The 18,401-nt window shown below is 42.6% G+C and overlaps 1 protein-coding gene across 4 annotated transcripts in view; it reads left to right on the forward strand.

The window, feature by feature from the left end:
* The window catches only part of IRAG2 (inositol 1,4,5-triphosphate receptor associated 2), a 67,483-nt gene that overhangs the window by 47,027 nt on the left and 2,055 nt on the right, over positions 1 to 18,401 (forward strand). For 2 of the 4 annotated variants that reach the window (XM_070754369.1, XM_070754370.1), the window contains 8 exons: positions 97 to 158; positions 1,658 to 1,777; positions 2,090 to 2,150; positions 4,523 to 4,550; positions 6,392 to 6,532; positions 7,790 to 7,921; positions 16,580 to 16,641; positions 17,400 to 17,501. In XM_070754369.1, the coding sequence (XP_070610470.1) occupies positions 97 to 158; positions 1,658 to 1,777; positions 2,090 to 2,150; positions 4,523 to 4,550; positions 6,392 to 6,532; positions 7,790 to 7,921; positions 16,580 to 16,641; positions 17,400 to 17,501 (708 nt within the window). Of the gene's footprint in view, positions 1 to 96; positions 159 to 1,657; positions 1,778 to 2,089; positions 2,151 to 4,522; positions 4,551 to 6,391; positions 6,533 to 7,789; positions 7,922 to 10,364; positions 10,513 to 12,693; positions 12,732 to 16,394; positions 16,473 to 16,579; positions 16,642 to 17,399; positions 17,502 to 18,401 lie in introns of all 4 variants that reach the window. The other 2 variants (XM_070754367.1, XM_070754368.1) reach the window with 2 other exon arrangements.

Below are 18,401 nucleotides of genomic sequence, written 5' to 3' on the forward strand. Positions count from 1 at the left end.
GAGCTGGCCCAAGTTCCTCTCATCATCCAAGTATACCGCCAGCTCCACTGGTAGTTGGTGGGCCACAACACACTCATCTCTCTTTTTTTTTCCTAGTGAACTAATTTCATCTGAAGAAACTTCTATATCTGCCGCAGAGGGCATTAAAGAATCACAAGGTACGTTGAAGATTAGGCGAAACCTGGCTTAAAACCAGTAAATGTGGGAGGGAGGTTGGAGTCCTAGTAGATGATCACTTAAATATGAGCCAACACTGGGCTGCAGCTGCCAAAAGGGCTAATATTCAATTCAATTCAATTTATTAGATTTGTATGCTGCCCCTCTCCGAAGACTCGGGGCGGCTCACAACAACGATAAAAACAATATTACAATGGCACAAATCTAATATTAAAAATAACTAAAAACCCTATCATAATTAAAACCAAACAGCACATACATACCAAACATAAATAATAATGAGCCTGGGGGAAGATGTCTCAAATCCCCCATGCCTGGCGGTATAGGTGGGTCTTAAGTAGTTTACGAAAGGCAAGGAGGGTGTGGGCAGTTCTAATCTCCGGGGGGAGTTGATTCCAGAGGGCCGGGGCCACCACAGAGAAGGCTCTTCCCCTGGGGCCCGCCAGACGATATAGTCCTTGGTTGTATGAACAGAAGCATAGAATCAAAATCATGTGAAGTATTAGTACTGCTTTATAAAGCCTTGGTAAGGCCACACCTGGAATACTGCATTCAGTTTTGGTCCCCACATTACAAAAAAGATGCTGAGACTTTGGAAAAAGTGTAAAGAATAGTAACTGATTAAAGGCCTGGAGACAAAAATATATGAAGAATGGTTGCACGAATTGGATATGGCCAGTACAGAGAAGAGAAGGATTAGGGGGCGATATGATAGCAGTATTCCAGTATTTGAAGGGCTGCCACAAAGTAGAGGGGGAGTTAATTTATTTTCCAAAGCACCAGAAGGCAGGAGAAGAAACAGTGGATGGAAAACTAATCAAGGAGATAAGCAACCTGGAATTAAGGAGAAACTTCCTAAAAGTGAGAACAATTAACCAGTGGAACAGCTTGCCTTCAGAAGTTGTAGGTGCTTCATCACTGGAGGTTTTTAAGAGAAGACTGGACAACCACCTGTCTGAAATGGTATAGGATTTCTTGTTTGAGCAAGGGGTTAGACTAGAAGACCTCCAAAGTCTCTTCCAGCTCTATTCTGAGTGCCTGAAAGAGAGGAGTAGTTAGTGGAGCAAAGAATATTTTAAAAGTTTGTGGGTTTCTGCAGGAAATAAATATATGACCCCAGAATAATAACTCACGATCAGTGTTTTGGTCAAAAAGAAACATTGACTATGATTGTTGAATAAAAAAAACTTTTCTGATCTTCCATAGATTACAGTGGGAATCCAGATCTGGCTTTTCCTACATCTGTAAAGAACTAAGTATTTTTTTCCCTAACTAGCATTTTCCTTCCTTCCCCCCCAAAGAATTTTGCTGGTGAACAAAGAGAGAAAGACTCAGAAATATGGTTGAAAGCCATCAAGTTATGTCTGTTTAACAGAAGGCTGGCTTTTCCGCTGTGCAAATGTATGAAAATCTTTACACCCCAGGGATCTGAGACGGCTATCATATTAGCAATTTTCCCCCTCGTCTTCTGCCTTTATAGATACAGACTCTACACTACTGGAACTGGAGGGGAAAACACACCTCTCTACTTTACCATTGCCGGAAGCAACTGTTGCTTCAAAAGAGGAAGCTATGGAAGATGCCTCCAGCAACAAGACTGGTATTGTTGTTACTCTTTTTTTTTCAGATACATAAAACTCTTGGCAAGCAGGAACCTAGGGAAAATCTCCATTCCCTCCCCACTCTCAGGGGAAGGATACTGCAAAATCCCCATTCCCTCCCCACTCCCAGGGGGAACGATATTGCAAAATCCTTATTCCCACCCCACTCTGGGGCCAGCCAGAGGTGGTATTTGCTAGTTCTTCTAACTACTCAAAATTTCCACGACCGGTTCTCCAGAACCTGTCAGCACCTGCTGGATTTAACCCCTGAGACAACCTGTTCCATGGTTACGACTCCTCTTTTTTGGCAGGTGATTCATCTTCATGTCCGGATCTGTCAAGAAGCCTCCTGTGTCAAAAGAACCAGGATATGTAAGTATCTGGTTTCAGAAATACATTCGAGTTATTTATTCATTCATTCATTCATTCATTCATTCATTTATTGGATTTGTATGCCGCCCCTCTCCGCAGACTCGGGGCGGCTAACAACAATAAAAAGACAACGTAAATAAATCTAATATTAAAAACTCTAAAAACCCCAATTTAAGAGATCAGTCATACATACAGTCATACTATACATAAATTTTATAAGCCACGGGGAAGGGAATATTTCAATTCCCCCATGCCTGACGACAGAGGTGGGTTTTTAAGAGCTTACGAAAGGCAAGGAGGGTGGGGGCAACTCTGATATCAGTGGGGAGTTGGTTCCATAGGGTCGGGGCCGCCACAGAGAAGGCTCTTCCCCTGGGTCCTGCCAAATGACATTGTTTAGTCGACGGGACCCGGAGAAGGCCAACTCTGTGGGACCTAACTGGTCACTGGGATTCGTGCGGCAGAAGGCGGTCTCAGAAATAGTCTGGTCCAATGCCATGAAGGGCTTTATAGGTCATAACCAACACTTTGAATTGTGACCGGAAACCGATCGGCAACCAGTGCAGACTGCGGAGTGTTGGAGTAACATGGGCATATTTAGGAAAGCCCATGATAGCTCTCGCAGCTGCATTCTGCACGATCTGGAGTTTCCGAACACTTTATGGGGAGGAAAGTCAAGATGGCGACAATGTGCCCAATTTTTAGCCTGTTTTTTTCCCTGCGGGTTGGACTATTATTTTTTTTTTGCGCTGTTCTAGATGCCACCTTGAGACGTCCTACTCATTCCCCTGTTCAAGTTCTATGAATGCAGAGAATATCAAGCTTACCCCTCTGGTAGCCCAAGCCTCTCTTTTGCCTGGAATATTTGTGGGAAATATAGGTAGTCCTCAACTTAGGATGACAATTGAGCCCAACATTTATGTCCTTAAGCGAGTTAACAGAGTGTGCCCCGTTTCACGGCCTTTCTTTCCACAGTTGTTAAGGGAACCACTGCAGTTGTTAAATTAGTGTAACCCCCAGGTGCTGGGGAAACCAAGAGATTCAGGCAGCTCAAATGAATATAAAGATTTATTGGAAGCTTAAGTTCTCTACAAGAATCTGAGCTACTAACAGTCAAGAGAAAACCATGGGAGTTAAGGTGGACCAAACTTAGATCTTTTGTGGACACTCAAGGACTCACGACTGAGGATTTGAGACCCAAGTGCCACATGACAGGGTGAACTCCCACCCTCGCTCCAGCACCTGTCAACCTAGCAGTTTAAGACCATGCAAATGCAAGTAGATAAATAGGTACCAATACGGTGAGCACTCCATGATGTCATGCTGCCCACATATCTGTTACTCCAAAACTCCGCAGTCTGCATTGGTTGCCGATCAGTTTCCGGTCACAATTCAAAGTGTTGGTCATTACCTATAAAGCCCTTCACGGCACCGGACCAGGATATCTGCAAGACCACCTTCTGCCGCACGAATCCCAGCGGCCGGTTAGGTCCCACAGAGTTGGCCTTCTCCGGGTCCTGTTGACTAAACAATGTCGTCTGGCGGGACCTAGGGGAAGAGCCTTCTCTGTGGCAGCTCCGACCCTCTGGAATCAGCTCCCTCCAGAGATTAGAGCTGCCCCTACCCTCCTTGCCTTTCGTAAACTCCTTAAAACCCACGTCTGTCGTCAAGCATGGGGGAACTGAGACATCTCCCCCTGCCAATGTAGCATGATATGACTGTATGTATGTTTTTTTTAATATATATATATATATATATATTGGGGTTCCTTGCTTTTTAGATTTTTTAAATATACCATTGTTATTTTAGATTCTAATTATTAGATTTGTCATTATATATTGTTTTTATCATTGTTGTGAGCCGCCCCGAGTCTGCGGAGAGGGGCGGCATACAAATCTAATTAATAATAATAATAATAATAATAATAATAATAATAATAATAATAATAATAATGTCTTCAGACAGCAGTAGCTCAATGGGCCTTGAAATGGAGATCATCACCACCCCCTAGAGACAACAATTAGGATAGTAAAATCCACAAGGATCCTTTTTTTAAAATTCTACTCTAAAACTCCACATTTACTTGATGTGCCATTCTGTGTCACTTCAATTGAAAGGTCAGAGGTTTGTCCTCTGCCTGACAGCATAAGAACTGGTGTGCAAATATTCCCTTAAAGTAGACCTTGTTCCATCATGTGAGGTCCCCAATGCCTTTGAGATGTTGGTGGTGCTGGGTCTCCAGACCTTTTGACCAGCATGGTTGTTAAATTAGGAATTTGGAGAATTGCAGTTTATCTGCGAAGACTTTAGAAAGGGATATTTCAGGTTTGTGTCTCTACCAATATTCTCTCTTCTGTTTTCTCTCGTTTCAGTTGCTCTCCCAATGAGAAAGAAGTAGAGGTAAGCATACGCATTATTTGTTGCTTTTTTCTATCTCCTCTTGTTAAGTCTTCATATTTTTAAAGCTGTTTTTCCAGGAAAGGGGGGAGGGGCAGCAGGATTTTGGGTGTGAAGAGTCCATGCTTTAAGTTTGAGCATCTGCCAGTATTTCTTAAGACAAGGTAGGATCTGGTTAACTGAGAGAGGATGTTAATTTCAATGTCCTTGCTCCACCTACCTAAATCCTATATCAGTGTGATACTTTCTCCATTTGAGGAAGGTTTGGGCCATTGGAATTCAAGCTCTAACAAACAGAGATAGGTTAAGAAACTCTCAGTGTTGAATTAACTGGCAGGATTAGTGTTTAACTGAATGTAAATAAGTGAAACGAATAGTTACTTTTGGCACTAGTGCCACCTATTGCTTATTAAATTAACCACATGAAAAATGATTAGAGTTGAACTCTTTGAATTAATTCAACAGTCTGTTTTTGAGCAGAAAGCCACTTTTAGCGTGCAACACAGCAACTGTACATGTGAAAAGAGCCATCCTAGCAGTTGGATGGGTGTTGTGCTCCAGATCTTCTGTTTTAAGAGCAGAACAACATTAAAAGTTTTAAAAAAACATTTGGAGTGTGCTTGAAACAGCTGGTTTCATACTCCAAAGGATGGTTTTACATTTTATTTATTTATTTATTTATTTATTTATTTATTTATTTATTTATTTTGTCCAATACATAATGAGGGTTTTAGTGGGTATATATCTATATACACATAGTAAAATACATAATGAAGGTTATAGAGGAGATACTCATAGTAAAATATATCTAAGAAATAATAGAAAAGAAGGTATAGTAATAGAACATATCAATGAAAGAATAGAAGAGATATAGAAATAGAAGAAAGGTATAGGAGATATAGGAGAGCAATAGGACAGGGGACAGAAGGCACACTAGTGCACTTGTACTCGCCCCTTACTGACCTCTTAGGAATCTGGATAGGTCAACCGTAGATAAGCTAAGGGTAAAGTGTTGGGGGTTTGGGGATGACACTATGGAGTCCAGTAATGAGTTCCACGCTTCGAGAACTCGGTTACTGAAGTCATATTTTTTACACTCAAGTTTGGAGCGGTTAATATTAAGTTTAAATCTGTTGTGTGCTCTTATGTTGTTGTGGTTGAAGCTGAAGTAGTCACCGACAGGCAGGACGTTGCAGCATATGATCTTGTGGGCAATACTTAAATCTTGTTTAAGGCGTCTTAGTTCTAAACTTTCTAGGCCCAAGATTGAAAGTCTAGTCTCATAGGGTATTCTATTTTGAGTGGAGGAGTGAAGGGCTCTTCTGGTGAAGTATCTTTGGACATTTTGAAGGGTGTTAATGTCTGAGATGTGATATGGGTTCCAAACAGATGAGCTGTATTCGAGGATGGGTCTGGCAAAAGTTTTGTAAGCTCTGGTAAGTAGTGTGAGATTGCCAGAGCAGAAGCTCTGTATATGTATATGTGGATTATTTCAGAATTGAACTGGTTTGACTTGAAACATGTGGCACCTCCTGCATTGCCACCCAGGTACAGAATAACAGAGTTGGAAGGGATCTTGTAGATCATCTGCTCAGGCAGCAGACCCTATACCATTTCAGACAAGTGACTATCAAGTCTCTTCTTGAAAGTCTCCAATGATGGATTGATTGTTCTCACTGTCAGAAAGTTTATCCTTATTTTTGGGCTCAAAATCATGCAGAATTCAACTTGAGAATTCTTCCTGCTAGAATCAATAACCAATTTTTATTTATTTTTGCCCAGAAAAAGATTAGCCAATTGGTATTCTGCCTAGTAAGGATGCTTGCTCTTCTTCTGTTTTCCAGGCTGAATTTCTAAGGCTGTCTCTTGGATTCAAGTGTGACCTCTTTACTTTAGAGAAGAGGGTCAGGCTTGAAGAACGATCTCGGGATCTGGCAGAAGGGAACCTGAAGAAAGAAATTGATGGCGCCTTGAAACTACTTGATGTAAGAAGGAGGAAGATGGGTTCTGCTATATGCATCTATTGCTTCAGAGGGTGAAGGCAGACCTAACTTCTAGATCAGTCTTTCTCAGCTTTGGCCATTCTTAAAGTGAGAGAGTAAAAAACAACAGCAAATGTCCTGTATCTATCGTATTTCCCCCAAAATAAGCCCTAATGCAAAAATTAATATAAGGCCTGGTCTTATTTTCAGGGAAACACGGTAAGTCTGAAACAATAGAACCCAAAAGGAAGCCAATTCTTCAAAGTAGCCCAGGGTAGTTTGAGCTAATGGGTGGAAAACGGTGAAGGTCTTAGACTAAGAGAAAGCTAGAAGCTACAAGAACCACTGTGGTGTAATTGTGAAAATGTAGGACTAGCACTAAGATCCAGATCCTAATAGTCCATCTTCAGCTCCATTAGCTCTGGGTCAGTCTGTTCTATCAGCCCACCATGGCTTACAGAATGGGTATAAAATGAAAGAGCTCTCTCCCTTGAGTTCCTGAGAAGAGGTGGGGTCGACCTTTATTAAATAATAGCCATTTATACTGCTTTGAAGACACTATTATGCAGATATCTAGCCACAGACAAAGAGGTTTCTCTGTACTGGATGCTAATGGATTTATTGATGCAAATGTGTTAGAGGATGAGCTGTGTTATCCCTGCGCAACGGAAAATGTGGAGGTGGAGGATATCCAGGTAATATTCTAGAGGTATCAGCAGTACTCCAAATAACCAGACCACATACATTAAATGTATAATTATTATTTACATTAAGCATATATCGTAATCAGTAACAGTCCTAGTCATTCACAAATACAGCAATCAATATTCTTAATACATATACAATTCCAGCCACAATTAATATATATACAGACTAACATTAGAACATGTAGTTCTTACTACACATAGTAGTCCTTACAATAGAATGAATGCTAGACAAACCAGCATAAAATAAGAGAGATATCAGGAAGAGTCTCAAAACTCTAGGCTTTGAGAGAGAGGGAAGCTGCTGACTCCCTTTTATAGCTGATTGCAGCACCTGCTCTTAAAGCTCTTAACTATGCATTGCTGGCTTAAGTTATATGTTGGAAAACCCAACTAGTTTTACACACACTCCTAACAGAATGGCAATTACACTGTTGAAAACAGGGCTCAAAAATCATTTTAGAGCTAAATGTCCCATTCATTGTTTCTCAATTGGTGTGTGGAGCACAACGCTTGTCTTCTGTTTGCATGCACATCCCTGATGTTCTTTGTTCAGTCTTTAGCCTCTCTCAGTGAAGATAATCAGGTGCAGGAGATAGTTAAGAAGCTTCAGAAGAATCTGGACCTGTTTGATCAGCATGCCACCAGAATCGCCAGCAAAGCAGAAATGTTGGGAGCTGTTCATCAGGTAGGTTGTCCCCCCCAAAGTTGTAAAGAATCGAAAGGTCTTCTCCAAGTTGAGTTTGATTCCTGGTAACTTCATGGGCCCACCTGCTGTCTTTTTCCAATGCGCACGTATGGAGAAGGCAAGGCCTACCACCCAAACCAATCTACATCCCTGGGACTTTCTTGTCTCCTTCACAATGATAAATCAGGCCTGGTTTAGCGGGTCAACATCTGACAGATGTTGATTAGATGTTGCCGCCTGGCTGGGTTTTATGGATGTGGGCGTTCTTGCAAATAATCATGCAGAAAATATATGTATATGTATGAATATGCGTCTATGTATGTATGTATGTATGTATGTATGTATGTATGTATGTATGTATGTATGATTTTTCTGTCGAAAAGAAAAAACATATAACTCTTCCCTGGTACAAAACTGAAGGGATTAGATACTGTAGCCTAGCCCTAGAGGTTAATTTTCTGCCTTACAAAGCAAAGGCTACAAGTTCAAATCCTAGTGAATGGCTAGCTGATGAGGCCAGAACAAGGCCGAAATAAATCTATCCTTGTCTCGCTTAATTTTCAAATTCAGCAAAAACATGTGACGTGTGTGTGTGTGTGTGTGCGTGCGTGCGTGTAACATATTTTTGCTGATAATGAAAAGGAATATATATACTGTATACACACACATACATAATTGATTATTCAATTTTAAAAATATGTTTTAATTATTTTTTTGCATTTTACATATCATAATACTTCTTTGGTCCATTTATACCACGTTTCCCATTTTTTGTAGTAGTCTGAGTCTTTCTGTCCATTGAACATTAACCAGAGTACTTGGGATGGCTTTGATATGCAGTCTTTGATTTTTTTTACTCAAAAGAAGATGGGTGTCTTGTTATGGTCTCATTCGTATATAAGTCCACTTTCCCCCACCCCAATGAAACTGTCAACGAAGGCAAGAATTTGGAATAACAGAGTTGGAAGGAACCTTGGATGTCTTTTAGTCCAACCACCTGTTCAGGCAGGAAACACTAAGCCACTTCAAACAAATGATTATCCAATCTCTTCTTAAAAACTTCCAGTGTTAAGAGCATTCACATTCCAGAAGAGACAATCTGTTCTATTGATTAATTGTTTTCACTGTCAGGAAATTTCTCCTTGTTCTAAGTTGCTTCTCTCCTTGATTAGTTTCAATCCATTGCTTCTTGTCCTATGGCAGGTGCTTTGGAGAATAGGTTGACTCCCTCTTCTTTTGTGGCAGCCCCTGAGATATTGGAACACTGCTATCATGTCTCCCCTAATCCTTCTTTTCATTAAAACTAGACATACCCAGTTCCTGCAACCATTCTTCGTATGTTTTAGCGTCCAGTGCCCTGATCATCTTTGTTGCTCTTCTCTGCACTCTTTCTAGGGTCTCAACATCCTTTTTACATTGTGGCGACCAATATTGAATGCAGTATTCCAAGTGTGGCCTTACCAAGGCATTATATAGTGGTATTAACTTCATATGATCTTGATTCTATCCCTCTGTTAACGCAGCCTAGAACTGTGTTGGCTTTTTTGGCAGCTGCTGCACACTGCTGGCTCATACTTAAATGGTTGTCCACTGGGACTCCAAGATCCATCTCACAGTTACTACTATTTGTTCTGTCGGGCTCTCTGGTAGAATCCTCCCAAAAATTCACAGGTACACATTTCAGACACACACACGTTTGAAAATTCAAAGCAATGTTCTTTATAATGAAAATTCACTTAAACCAAGCCTTCTTTTGGTATAGCAAAGAGCACTCGTCTCCAAACAAACTGGTCATTTGTACAAGTCCCTTATCAGTTCTGTGATACTTAGCTTGCAGCTGCGAGGCAATTCACAGTCCTTCTTCTTTCACAAAGTGAAACACACTTTGCCCTGGTTTAGTTTCAAAGTGGGGAAAAATCAGCACACAAAAGGTCAAAGTCAGTAAAGCAGTCACGAAACACAAGGATCAGATAATCCTCCACAATGGCCAAACCCACAGGTTGCTATTTATAGCAGCCTCATTAATGACCACAGCCCCACCCAACCACAGGTGGCCTCATTTTCTTTGATAATAATCTCTCAGTTGTTGCTGCCTATGCATCACTCTCCGCATGCGTGGCTGCATCATTAACTCTTGTTCTGAATCCAAGGAGGAGCTAGATAATTGATCTCCTTCTGAGCTGTCTGCCACACTCTCCTCCTCCCTGTCACTCATGTCTTCTTGGTCAGAGGAGCCTTCATCAGCAGATTCCACCGGGGGCAAAACAGGCCTGCAGCATGTGGATGTCTCCCCCACATCCACAGTCCTTGGGGCAGGAGCTGGGCCAGAGCTAACCACAACACTATTGAGCGAGGTACCACATATGCTGTACCCGTGCGTTTTGTTTTTCTTGCCTAAATGTAGAACACCACCCTCTGTCCTTCCCTACCTTTTCTTCCGTAGGAAAGCCGGGTCAGTAAGGCAGTAGAAGTGATGATTCAGCACGTGGAAAACTTAAAGCGTACATACGCAAGAGAGCACGCAGAACTGGAAGAGCTGAAGGAGCTATTACTCCAGAATGAGAAGTGCTTCAGCTCTTTGGGGGACCGAGGTAACCACCAAAGTGATGTGGACTGAAACAAGGGCGACATCATCGTCCCTGCTTTTTCTTTCCAGGGCAAGATCAGTGGGCTGAATCAGGAGCTTCCAAACTTGACAACTTTGGAATTGAACTCCCAGAGTTTCCCAGCCAGGTGGCTGGGGAACTCCAGGAGTTGAAGTCCACAAGTCTTAAAGTTGCTAAGTTTGGAGGATCCTGGTCTAAATAATCAGATGTTGAGTATATGTGTGGAAGTCCGATAATGCCATGTCCTAGGCTCAAATCAAGCAGTAGCAATAGCCGTTAGATTTTTACACCTTTTCTAAGCGGTTTATCGAATCAGCCTCTTGCCCCCAACAATCTGGAAGTCCTCATTATACCCACCCTTGAAGGATGGAAGGCTGAATCCAACCTTGAACCTGGTTAGATTCGAACCACCAAATTATAGGAAGTTGGCAAGTCAGCAGAAGTAACCTTGCAGTACGGCACTCTAAACACTGCGCCAGCGAGGCTCAATGGTGCCTCTTTCAGCTATTTCCATTATTACATGATCATGCCGGACTTTTTATATGAAACACAGCCCCATCTCTCAATCCAGCTAAGTTGATTTGACAAAAGGGGGAAAGGGAGGCCACAGAGCTTTCTCCTGCAGGTTATATTTTTCTGATTTGTAATTCCAGAGCTGTCTGCAGGGGAGGGTTAAGATAGCCACAGCCAGTGAATCAAACCCCCCACACCTTTCAATGTGAATTGCCGATAAAAAGAGGTGAGGTTTCGGTCAACGTTTGTAGTCATCCTATTGGCCTTCCCTTTGCAAACATCTTGGAGCTACTTCCTCCTTGCATGGCAGGTTCCTCTGTTCATTTTTTTCAGAAGAATTAGAATTATTTCTTGGCCAAGTGTATGACTTAATAGAACCGGGATGACGCAGCAAGTAGAGTGCTGTACTGCAGGCCACTGAAGCTGACTGTAGATCTGAAGGTCAGCGGTTCAAATCTCATCACCGGCTCAAGGTTGACTCAGCCTTCCATCCTTCTGAGGTGGGTCAAATGAGGACCTGGGTTGTGGGGGCAATATGCTGGCTCTGTTAAAAAGTGCTATTGCTAACATGTTGTAAGCCGCCCTGAGTCTAAGGAGAAGGGCGGCATAAAAATTGAATAAATTAAAAATAAATAAATAAATAAGTGTGATTGGGCACTCAAGGAATTTCTCTTCAGTGGTTAAGCTCCCAGGGCACATAAAATGCAAAAGGCAACTGGCCTTTGTTTTTCTTGAAGACGCTTCCCTTCTCATCCTAGAAGCTTCTTCCATTCTGACTGAATGGGGGAGGAAGGGAAGGATTTACACTGCTCAAAAAAATTAAGGGAACACTCAACACATCCTACATCTGAATGAATGAAATATTCTCATTGAATACTTTGTTCTGTACAAAGCTGAATGTGCACAACAGCCTGTGAGATTGATTGTCAATCAGTGGACAGTTTGATTTCACAGAAATTTGATTTACTTGGAGTTATATTGTATTGTTTAAGTGTTCCCTTTATTTATTTATTTTAGCAGTATATATTCCTTGCAGTCTTCTAGTGGTTAGCACTCTCTCTGATGGTCACTGTGGCCACTTGGAGATTTATCTGTGCTAATGTCCAGGAATATAAATCCTTCCACCCTCCACCACTCGAGGAAAAGTAAGAGTCCAGTTGCCTTTTGGAAAAAGCACTTTTGGGACAACTGGTGTCAGAGGATGCAGCCTTGGGGCAAATTCCAGATTATTAGAGTTGGAAGGGACCTTGCAGGTCATCTAGTCCAACCCCTGCTATAGCAGGAGTCCCTACTCCATTTTGGACAAATGGCAGTCCAGTCTCCCCTTGAAAGTCTCAAGTGTTGGAACTCTCACAACCTCCACAGGTAAGATTTTCATGGTGGGGAAGGTTTGTGGCTGATCTTCAGAACTATTGGTCTTCACTCGCCATGCCAGATAGGGGCACCTAAGAAAAGGCAAAGAAATTGGGCGTGAGTTCTGCGATGGAAGAGGTGATCCCACTCTGGATATCTTCTCCAAATCAATTCATTACCCCGAATTTAGACTCAGCTACAGAGATCCCTGTCCTTCCTACAGAGTCCCTCTTCTAGTTTGATTGAAGTTCCTTGCTTCCCTGATTAATGTTTATTCTTCTACTTCTCTTGCACTTTCAGATGACTCTTCGATTAAAAAACACTCTGGTTCTATCAAGGTACACGCGTCGCAAGCTTCTTGCTTTGTGCACATTGTTATGTGCTGCGCTCTGCCTTCGCAATCCAATTGTAATACTTCTGAGCAATTCTTGCAGTTTCTTTTCTGTCTCTCTCTCTCTCTCTTTGCAGCCTTGCAAAATGCATAATCCAAATCCTGTAAAATTTCCAGTGATGTGCCTGAAAATTGGCACCGTTTTCTTGCATAATATCTGTCCAACTCGGGTGCCAACTGCGCAGGCTGCTGGTGGATCACAACAATACCTTGAACTTGTACTATTTTGTAGCCAGGTCTTTTCAATTCAGTCTCTTTTGGGGGTTTTTTTCTTTGTTGTTGTTTTGGTTTTTTTCCAAATTGCTCTTAGTGTTTACCAGAATTCTGTATTTGTGATCTTTCTAAATATTAGTTCATGTAATGGGTGATATTAGGTATTTCAATTCAAGCTGCCCCGAGTCTTCGGAGAGGGGCGGCATACAAATCTAATAAATTATTATTAATTATTATTATTATTATTATTATTATTATTATTATTATTATTATTATCTGCAGTTAATATGTGGTGAAAAGTCAAAGAACAATGTTCATGGTTTTCAGGGCATCACAGAACCAAATTCCTTGCTTGGAGAATTTGATGCTTTGTTTTCTGCATAACTGACTAAAGTAAACTGACGAATATAAAATGGTACGCAAATAGCTCATGTAGATTAAAATGTCTTTATGACATTTCATTCTGGTTTCCAAAAAAAGTATTTACAAATTCAGATGGGGCATGTAAAATATGCTCATCCGTTATCAAATTCCACATTGCTGGTAAATCAAATAAAACAGCCATCTGGATTTCAGAAAAGTATCTTAAATATTAACCTTGAGACGTGAAAAAGTTGTATTTCCATGTTTATCATGACTTAAGCTACTTTGAAATACAATTTCTTTGCACACACTCTCCTCTGGAAGGATGGGGTGATAATTGGAGCGTAGATTTGTGCTCCAACTTTAAATTTACATTTCTAGTGAACCATTAGATGCAATTGAGAAGCACAAATGAAGGCAAATAAACATGTCTCGGGATAATGTTGCAGAATCCAATCTGAGTCAGTCATCGGACCCAGAGATTTAGTCTTCTGAACTTTCGGAGATGTGCTGGAGCCCATCCTCAGGGAATTTCTCTCTACCAGAATATGTGTATTTTGGGCTATTTTGTATGCGACATTTATATCAGTAGTGGGTTTCATTTACCTTCCCTACCAGTTCGGAACTGTGACTGTGCGCCCAGCGCTTCTGCTCATGCGCAGATCATCCATGATGATGTCTGGGTTGGTGGGTGGAGCCTCCCAACGCTGCCACTACCATTTCACCCGATCCGGGGTGAACCAGTAGCAGCCCACCCCTGATTTATATGGTGTCTGATTGTATGTGGCTTTTTAGTTGTTGATTGGCTATCAATACCCCAATCAACACTAAAAAGCCACACACAACCAGACATCAAATAAATATCTCTCTTTCTCTCTCACACACACACAAACACATACCCACACACACGAATAGCCCAAAGCACACCCTCTTGGTAGAGAGATGTTCCGTGAAGATGGGCTCCAGCATGAATCCAAAAACTTGGAAGAGTCAATTTTGGGTCCCGGTGACTGACCCCGATTGGATCCTGCAATTGAGAATGATCCATTTTCACTGGCTTCACTAAGATCAGACCTAAATTGGTGATCTGGTGGGAAAGAAGGGAAATTGGGCTAAGTAATGTGATTTTGAAAAAAAACTGTATATTAATTAAGCAGGAAATTCAAGTTGGTTGTAAGAATTTTAAAAAAAATCAAGGAAGGTGTCTGTGCATTTCTTTAGCCTTTTACTTGTGCTATTGATTCATTTGCCAACCAATTCCTCACCTAAACCTCTCTCCCAAATTGTTCTTAAGTGTGAACAAAATTACAGTGTGAAATACCAATATTGACCTTGCGAGTCACGTTACAAATCCTGCTCGTAATTTAGTTTCTGCAGCAATTGGGATCATCTCATATGTGAAATGAACCCATGGATTTTTTTTTTTCAAAAAAAAATCTTTTAAAAAATAACTATGGTAGTCCGAACCATATATTTCTCTGGAGAAATATTAAATACTTGTAATGTTGTTTTATCCACAATTGATGATCAGTTATTGTGGCTGATGGGAAAAAAGCAGATTACATTTCATTAAATAGATGCTGAGGAACTGAGTGGAAAATGTAATCCTTTTCCTATCTAAAATCTGTGAACCTTTGTTGCTTTTAGTGCTCCCATTAACGATTGCAGTACGTCGCTTCGAATGTTTGCTTAAATCCCATAATTTACAACAGGGGACACCCCCCCCCCCCCCAAACCTCTGGGCTGCTAACCAGTACCGATCCGTGGCCTGTTAGGATCCATCAATGCATGTGCAAAATTCTAGATAAGTGCCAAAAACCATGGCCATCCCCACCTGGTCCAAGGAAAAATTGTTTCCAGTTGGTTCCTGGTGCCCCAAAGGTTGGGGAACCCCTTCTTTATATGGCCCGGATAAGTGAAGCTCTATGCGAGAAAGAATCATGGAGTATTGTTCGCTCTCTCTTTAATTGTACTACTGATAATAAAAAGAGAGGCTGGATGTAGAAAAGAGAGCTGGGCCGAAGATTTGAGCTCTGTAGAGTTTTTACGGTATATTCTGTTCAGTGATGAATACCTGTTTGCGAAATCCGCGCTGGACCTCCATGCAACTTCTTAAATTTGTGTTTTTCAACCCTGTCAATTTTAGGATGGGTGGACTGCAACTCCCAGAATTCTGGGAGTTGAAGTCCACCCATTTTAAAGATACCAAGGTTCAGAACAGAATAACAGTTGGAAGGGACCTTGGAGGTCTTCTGGTCCAACCGCTGCTCAGGCAGGAAACCCTACACTAAATCAGACAAATGGTTAGCCAACATCTTCTTAAAAACTTCCAGTGTTGGAGCATTCACAGCTTCTGGAGGCAAGCTGTTCCACTGGTTAATTGTTCTCACTATGAGGACATTTCTCCTTAGTTCTGCTTCTCTCCTTGATTAGTTTCCACCCATTGTTTCTTGTCCAACCTTCAGGACCTTTGGAGAATACTTTGACTTCCTCTTCTTTGTAACAACCCCTTAAATATGGTAAAAAATGTCACCCCTAGATTGAAAAACACTGGTTTAGAAGTTCTGCTTCATTCAGACAAGCCTCACCTTTGCTTAGGACAGTGATGCACACATTTTGGACCGAGTGGCCAAAATGTGTGCATGCGCACGCCCCTCCGAATTCTCAAAATGCAATGCCCCTGCGCCCCTGCATATGCGTGCCCCTGCATGCGCCCCACCCCTGCATGCATGTGCAGCTCCCGTGCATGCATGCACCACCTCCTGCATGCCCCCCGCCTTCCATGCCTGCCCCCGCATGCCCCCTGCAGCTTCCCCAAACGTGCCCCACCTACCCCCGCACATGCACAGCAGAGACCTGATGATCAGCGGGAAGTGCGCGCACATGCACAGCAGAGCTAAATTGAGTCGACGGCTTCCACAGAGAGGACGCTACGTGCCACAGGTCCGCCATTACAAGCCTAGAAGAACCGCAGGAGCCCTGCAGGATGTGCGATACCTAACTGATCAAATAGTGTATTTCTTGTCTTGTGTAGCCTTCATCACTACGCAGAGTTAGCACTGCGCCCTTGCCTAGGAACAATAATGGAAACGCAATCACTTTTTTGCAACTGGTATGTAGGTGTTTCCCAGTACTTGACCGATCCTTAACTTCCAAAGGGTCAGCCGCTACTTAGATGGTGACCTACCTCTCCTCTTCCCTCCCCCTGTTCCTGCAAAGGCTCAGATGAACGAAACGGACGGAAGCAACCGGAATGAAAAATTCAACAGGCGCTCGAGTTGGTATGTAAGAGCATTTTGTATCTGTCTATGCGTGACATCTAAGATAGCGACAGAAGGAAATTTCCAAAACCTGGCTTCTTCCAGATGAGTTTGCCCTACAGCTGGAATAAACCACTATGCCATGCTTGGCGCTCCAAGAAATGAGGATGGAAACGGCCTTAGTTTTGCTTCTTTGAGTCAGTATATATTAATTGAAATCAGAGCCTTCGGAGAAGGGCGGCATACAAGTCTAATAAATGATAATAATAATAACTCATATTTTCTCAGTAGAATGTTATGGCATTGAAATGCAATTGTGCACTGAACGGGGTATACAAAAATGTACAGGTAGTTCTCCACTTACAAAAGTTCATTTAGTGATTGTTCAAAGTTACAGTGGCCCTGAAATAAATGACATGACCATTTTTTACACTTAACGATGGTTGCAGCCTCCCCAGGGTTTCATGATCGAAATTCAGAGGCTTGGCAACTGACTCATACTTATGACCGTTGCAGTGTGCCAGAGTCAGGAGATTCTGCTCCTAACACCTGCTCCTCTCCTTCCCTTTCTCTCCCCTCCTCTACTAAACCTTCCCTCTCCTTTCCTTCCCTCATCTTCCCCCTTCCCTCCCCTGTTCTCTGCCTCCCTCTCTTTTTTTCCTCTCTCTTCCTTCCTTCTTGCTCTTCCTTCCTTCCTGTACTTTTCTTGGAGAGAGAATATTTCATGAAAAAAAAGCAGCCGAAAGTTCTTTCAGCCAGTTTGATTCTCCTGTCCTTAGGAGCGTCAGAGGAACCAAACAAGGAGAAAAACGGCCCTCCCTACAGCGCCTCATTAGCTCAACTTCCTGGACGGAGTCGGAGGAAGAACAACTTGAATTAGAGTGAGTCTCATTTTTTCTTCCTGGCGCCTCAAAGACGGGAGCTCCTCCCCTTAGAAGCCACTAATTTCTTTAAACACAGAAGGAAGGTTTGTTCTATGTCATTGAGGGTGGACCTTTGCGGCACCAAGTGCCCAAACCAGAACAGACGTGCATGTGCGCACGCCAGAAATCCAAAGATCAGATGGCTAGTGCATGCATGCCTGTGTTTTGGGCCATTTTCAGATCGTTTTTCGAGCTGTTTTCAGGTCATTTTTCAGGCTGTTTTGGGGGCTGTTTCTCCAAGCCGTTTTTGGAAACCAGCCTGAAAACAGCCCGAAAAGCACCTCTTTTTTGGCTGTTTTTAGGGCCAACACCTGCAAAGACCAGCTGGCAGGCACACATGAGCGCGCTGGAAACCAAAAGAGCAGCTAGCAACAGCGCACAAGCCCAGAGAGGGGGCTCTACATGCCACCTCTGGCATGGGTGCCATAGGTTTGCCATCATGGTTCCATGTGGTTAAAGAATAAGCAGGTGAATTGTGACTCCGCTGAAGCCTGCCAACATGTCAGTCTAGAGCAAGGGTGTCAAACTCAACTTCATTGAGGGCTGCATCAGGGTTGTGTTTAACCTTGGGAGGAGGGGCAGGGGGCGTGGCCAGCTCAACATCACTTTTGTCAGGCGTGCCTGTGGGGGCCCAAGCAATCCGCAGTGTGGCTCCCGAGCTCCGTTTCCGGCTGCCATGGCCTCCTGCAACCCTTCTGCCAGCGAAAATGGAGGCACCGTGGACCGGTCCTTTACTGTTTCCAGGCGGCCCAGTGGGCCAGATCTAAGCAATCTACAGGCCGAATCCGGCCCCCAGACCTTGAGTTTGACACCTGTGGTCTAGAGCAATATTTCTCAATTTAGGCACCTTTAAAATGT

Source organism: Erythrolamprus reginae, chromosome 6, assembly GCF_031021105.1.
Source record: "Erythrolamprus reginae isolate rEryReg1 chromosome 6, rEryReg1.hap1, whole genome shotgun sequence".
NCBI classification, from domain to species: Eukaryota; Metazoa; Chordata; class Lepidosauria; order Squamata; family Dipsadidae; genus Erythrolamprus; species Erythrolamprus reginae.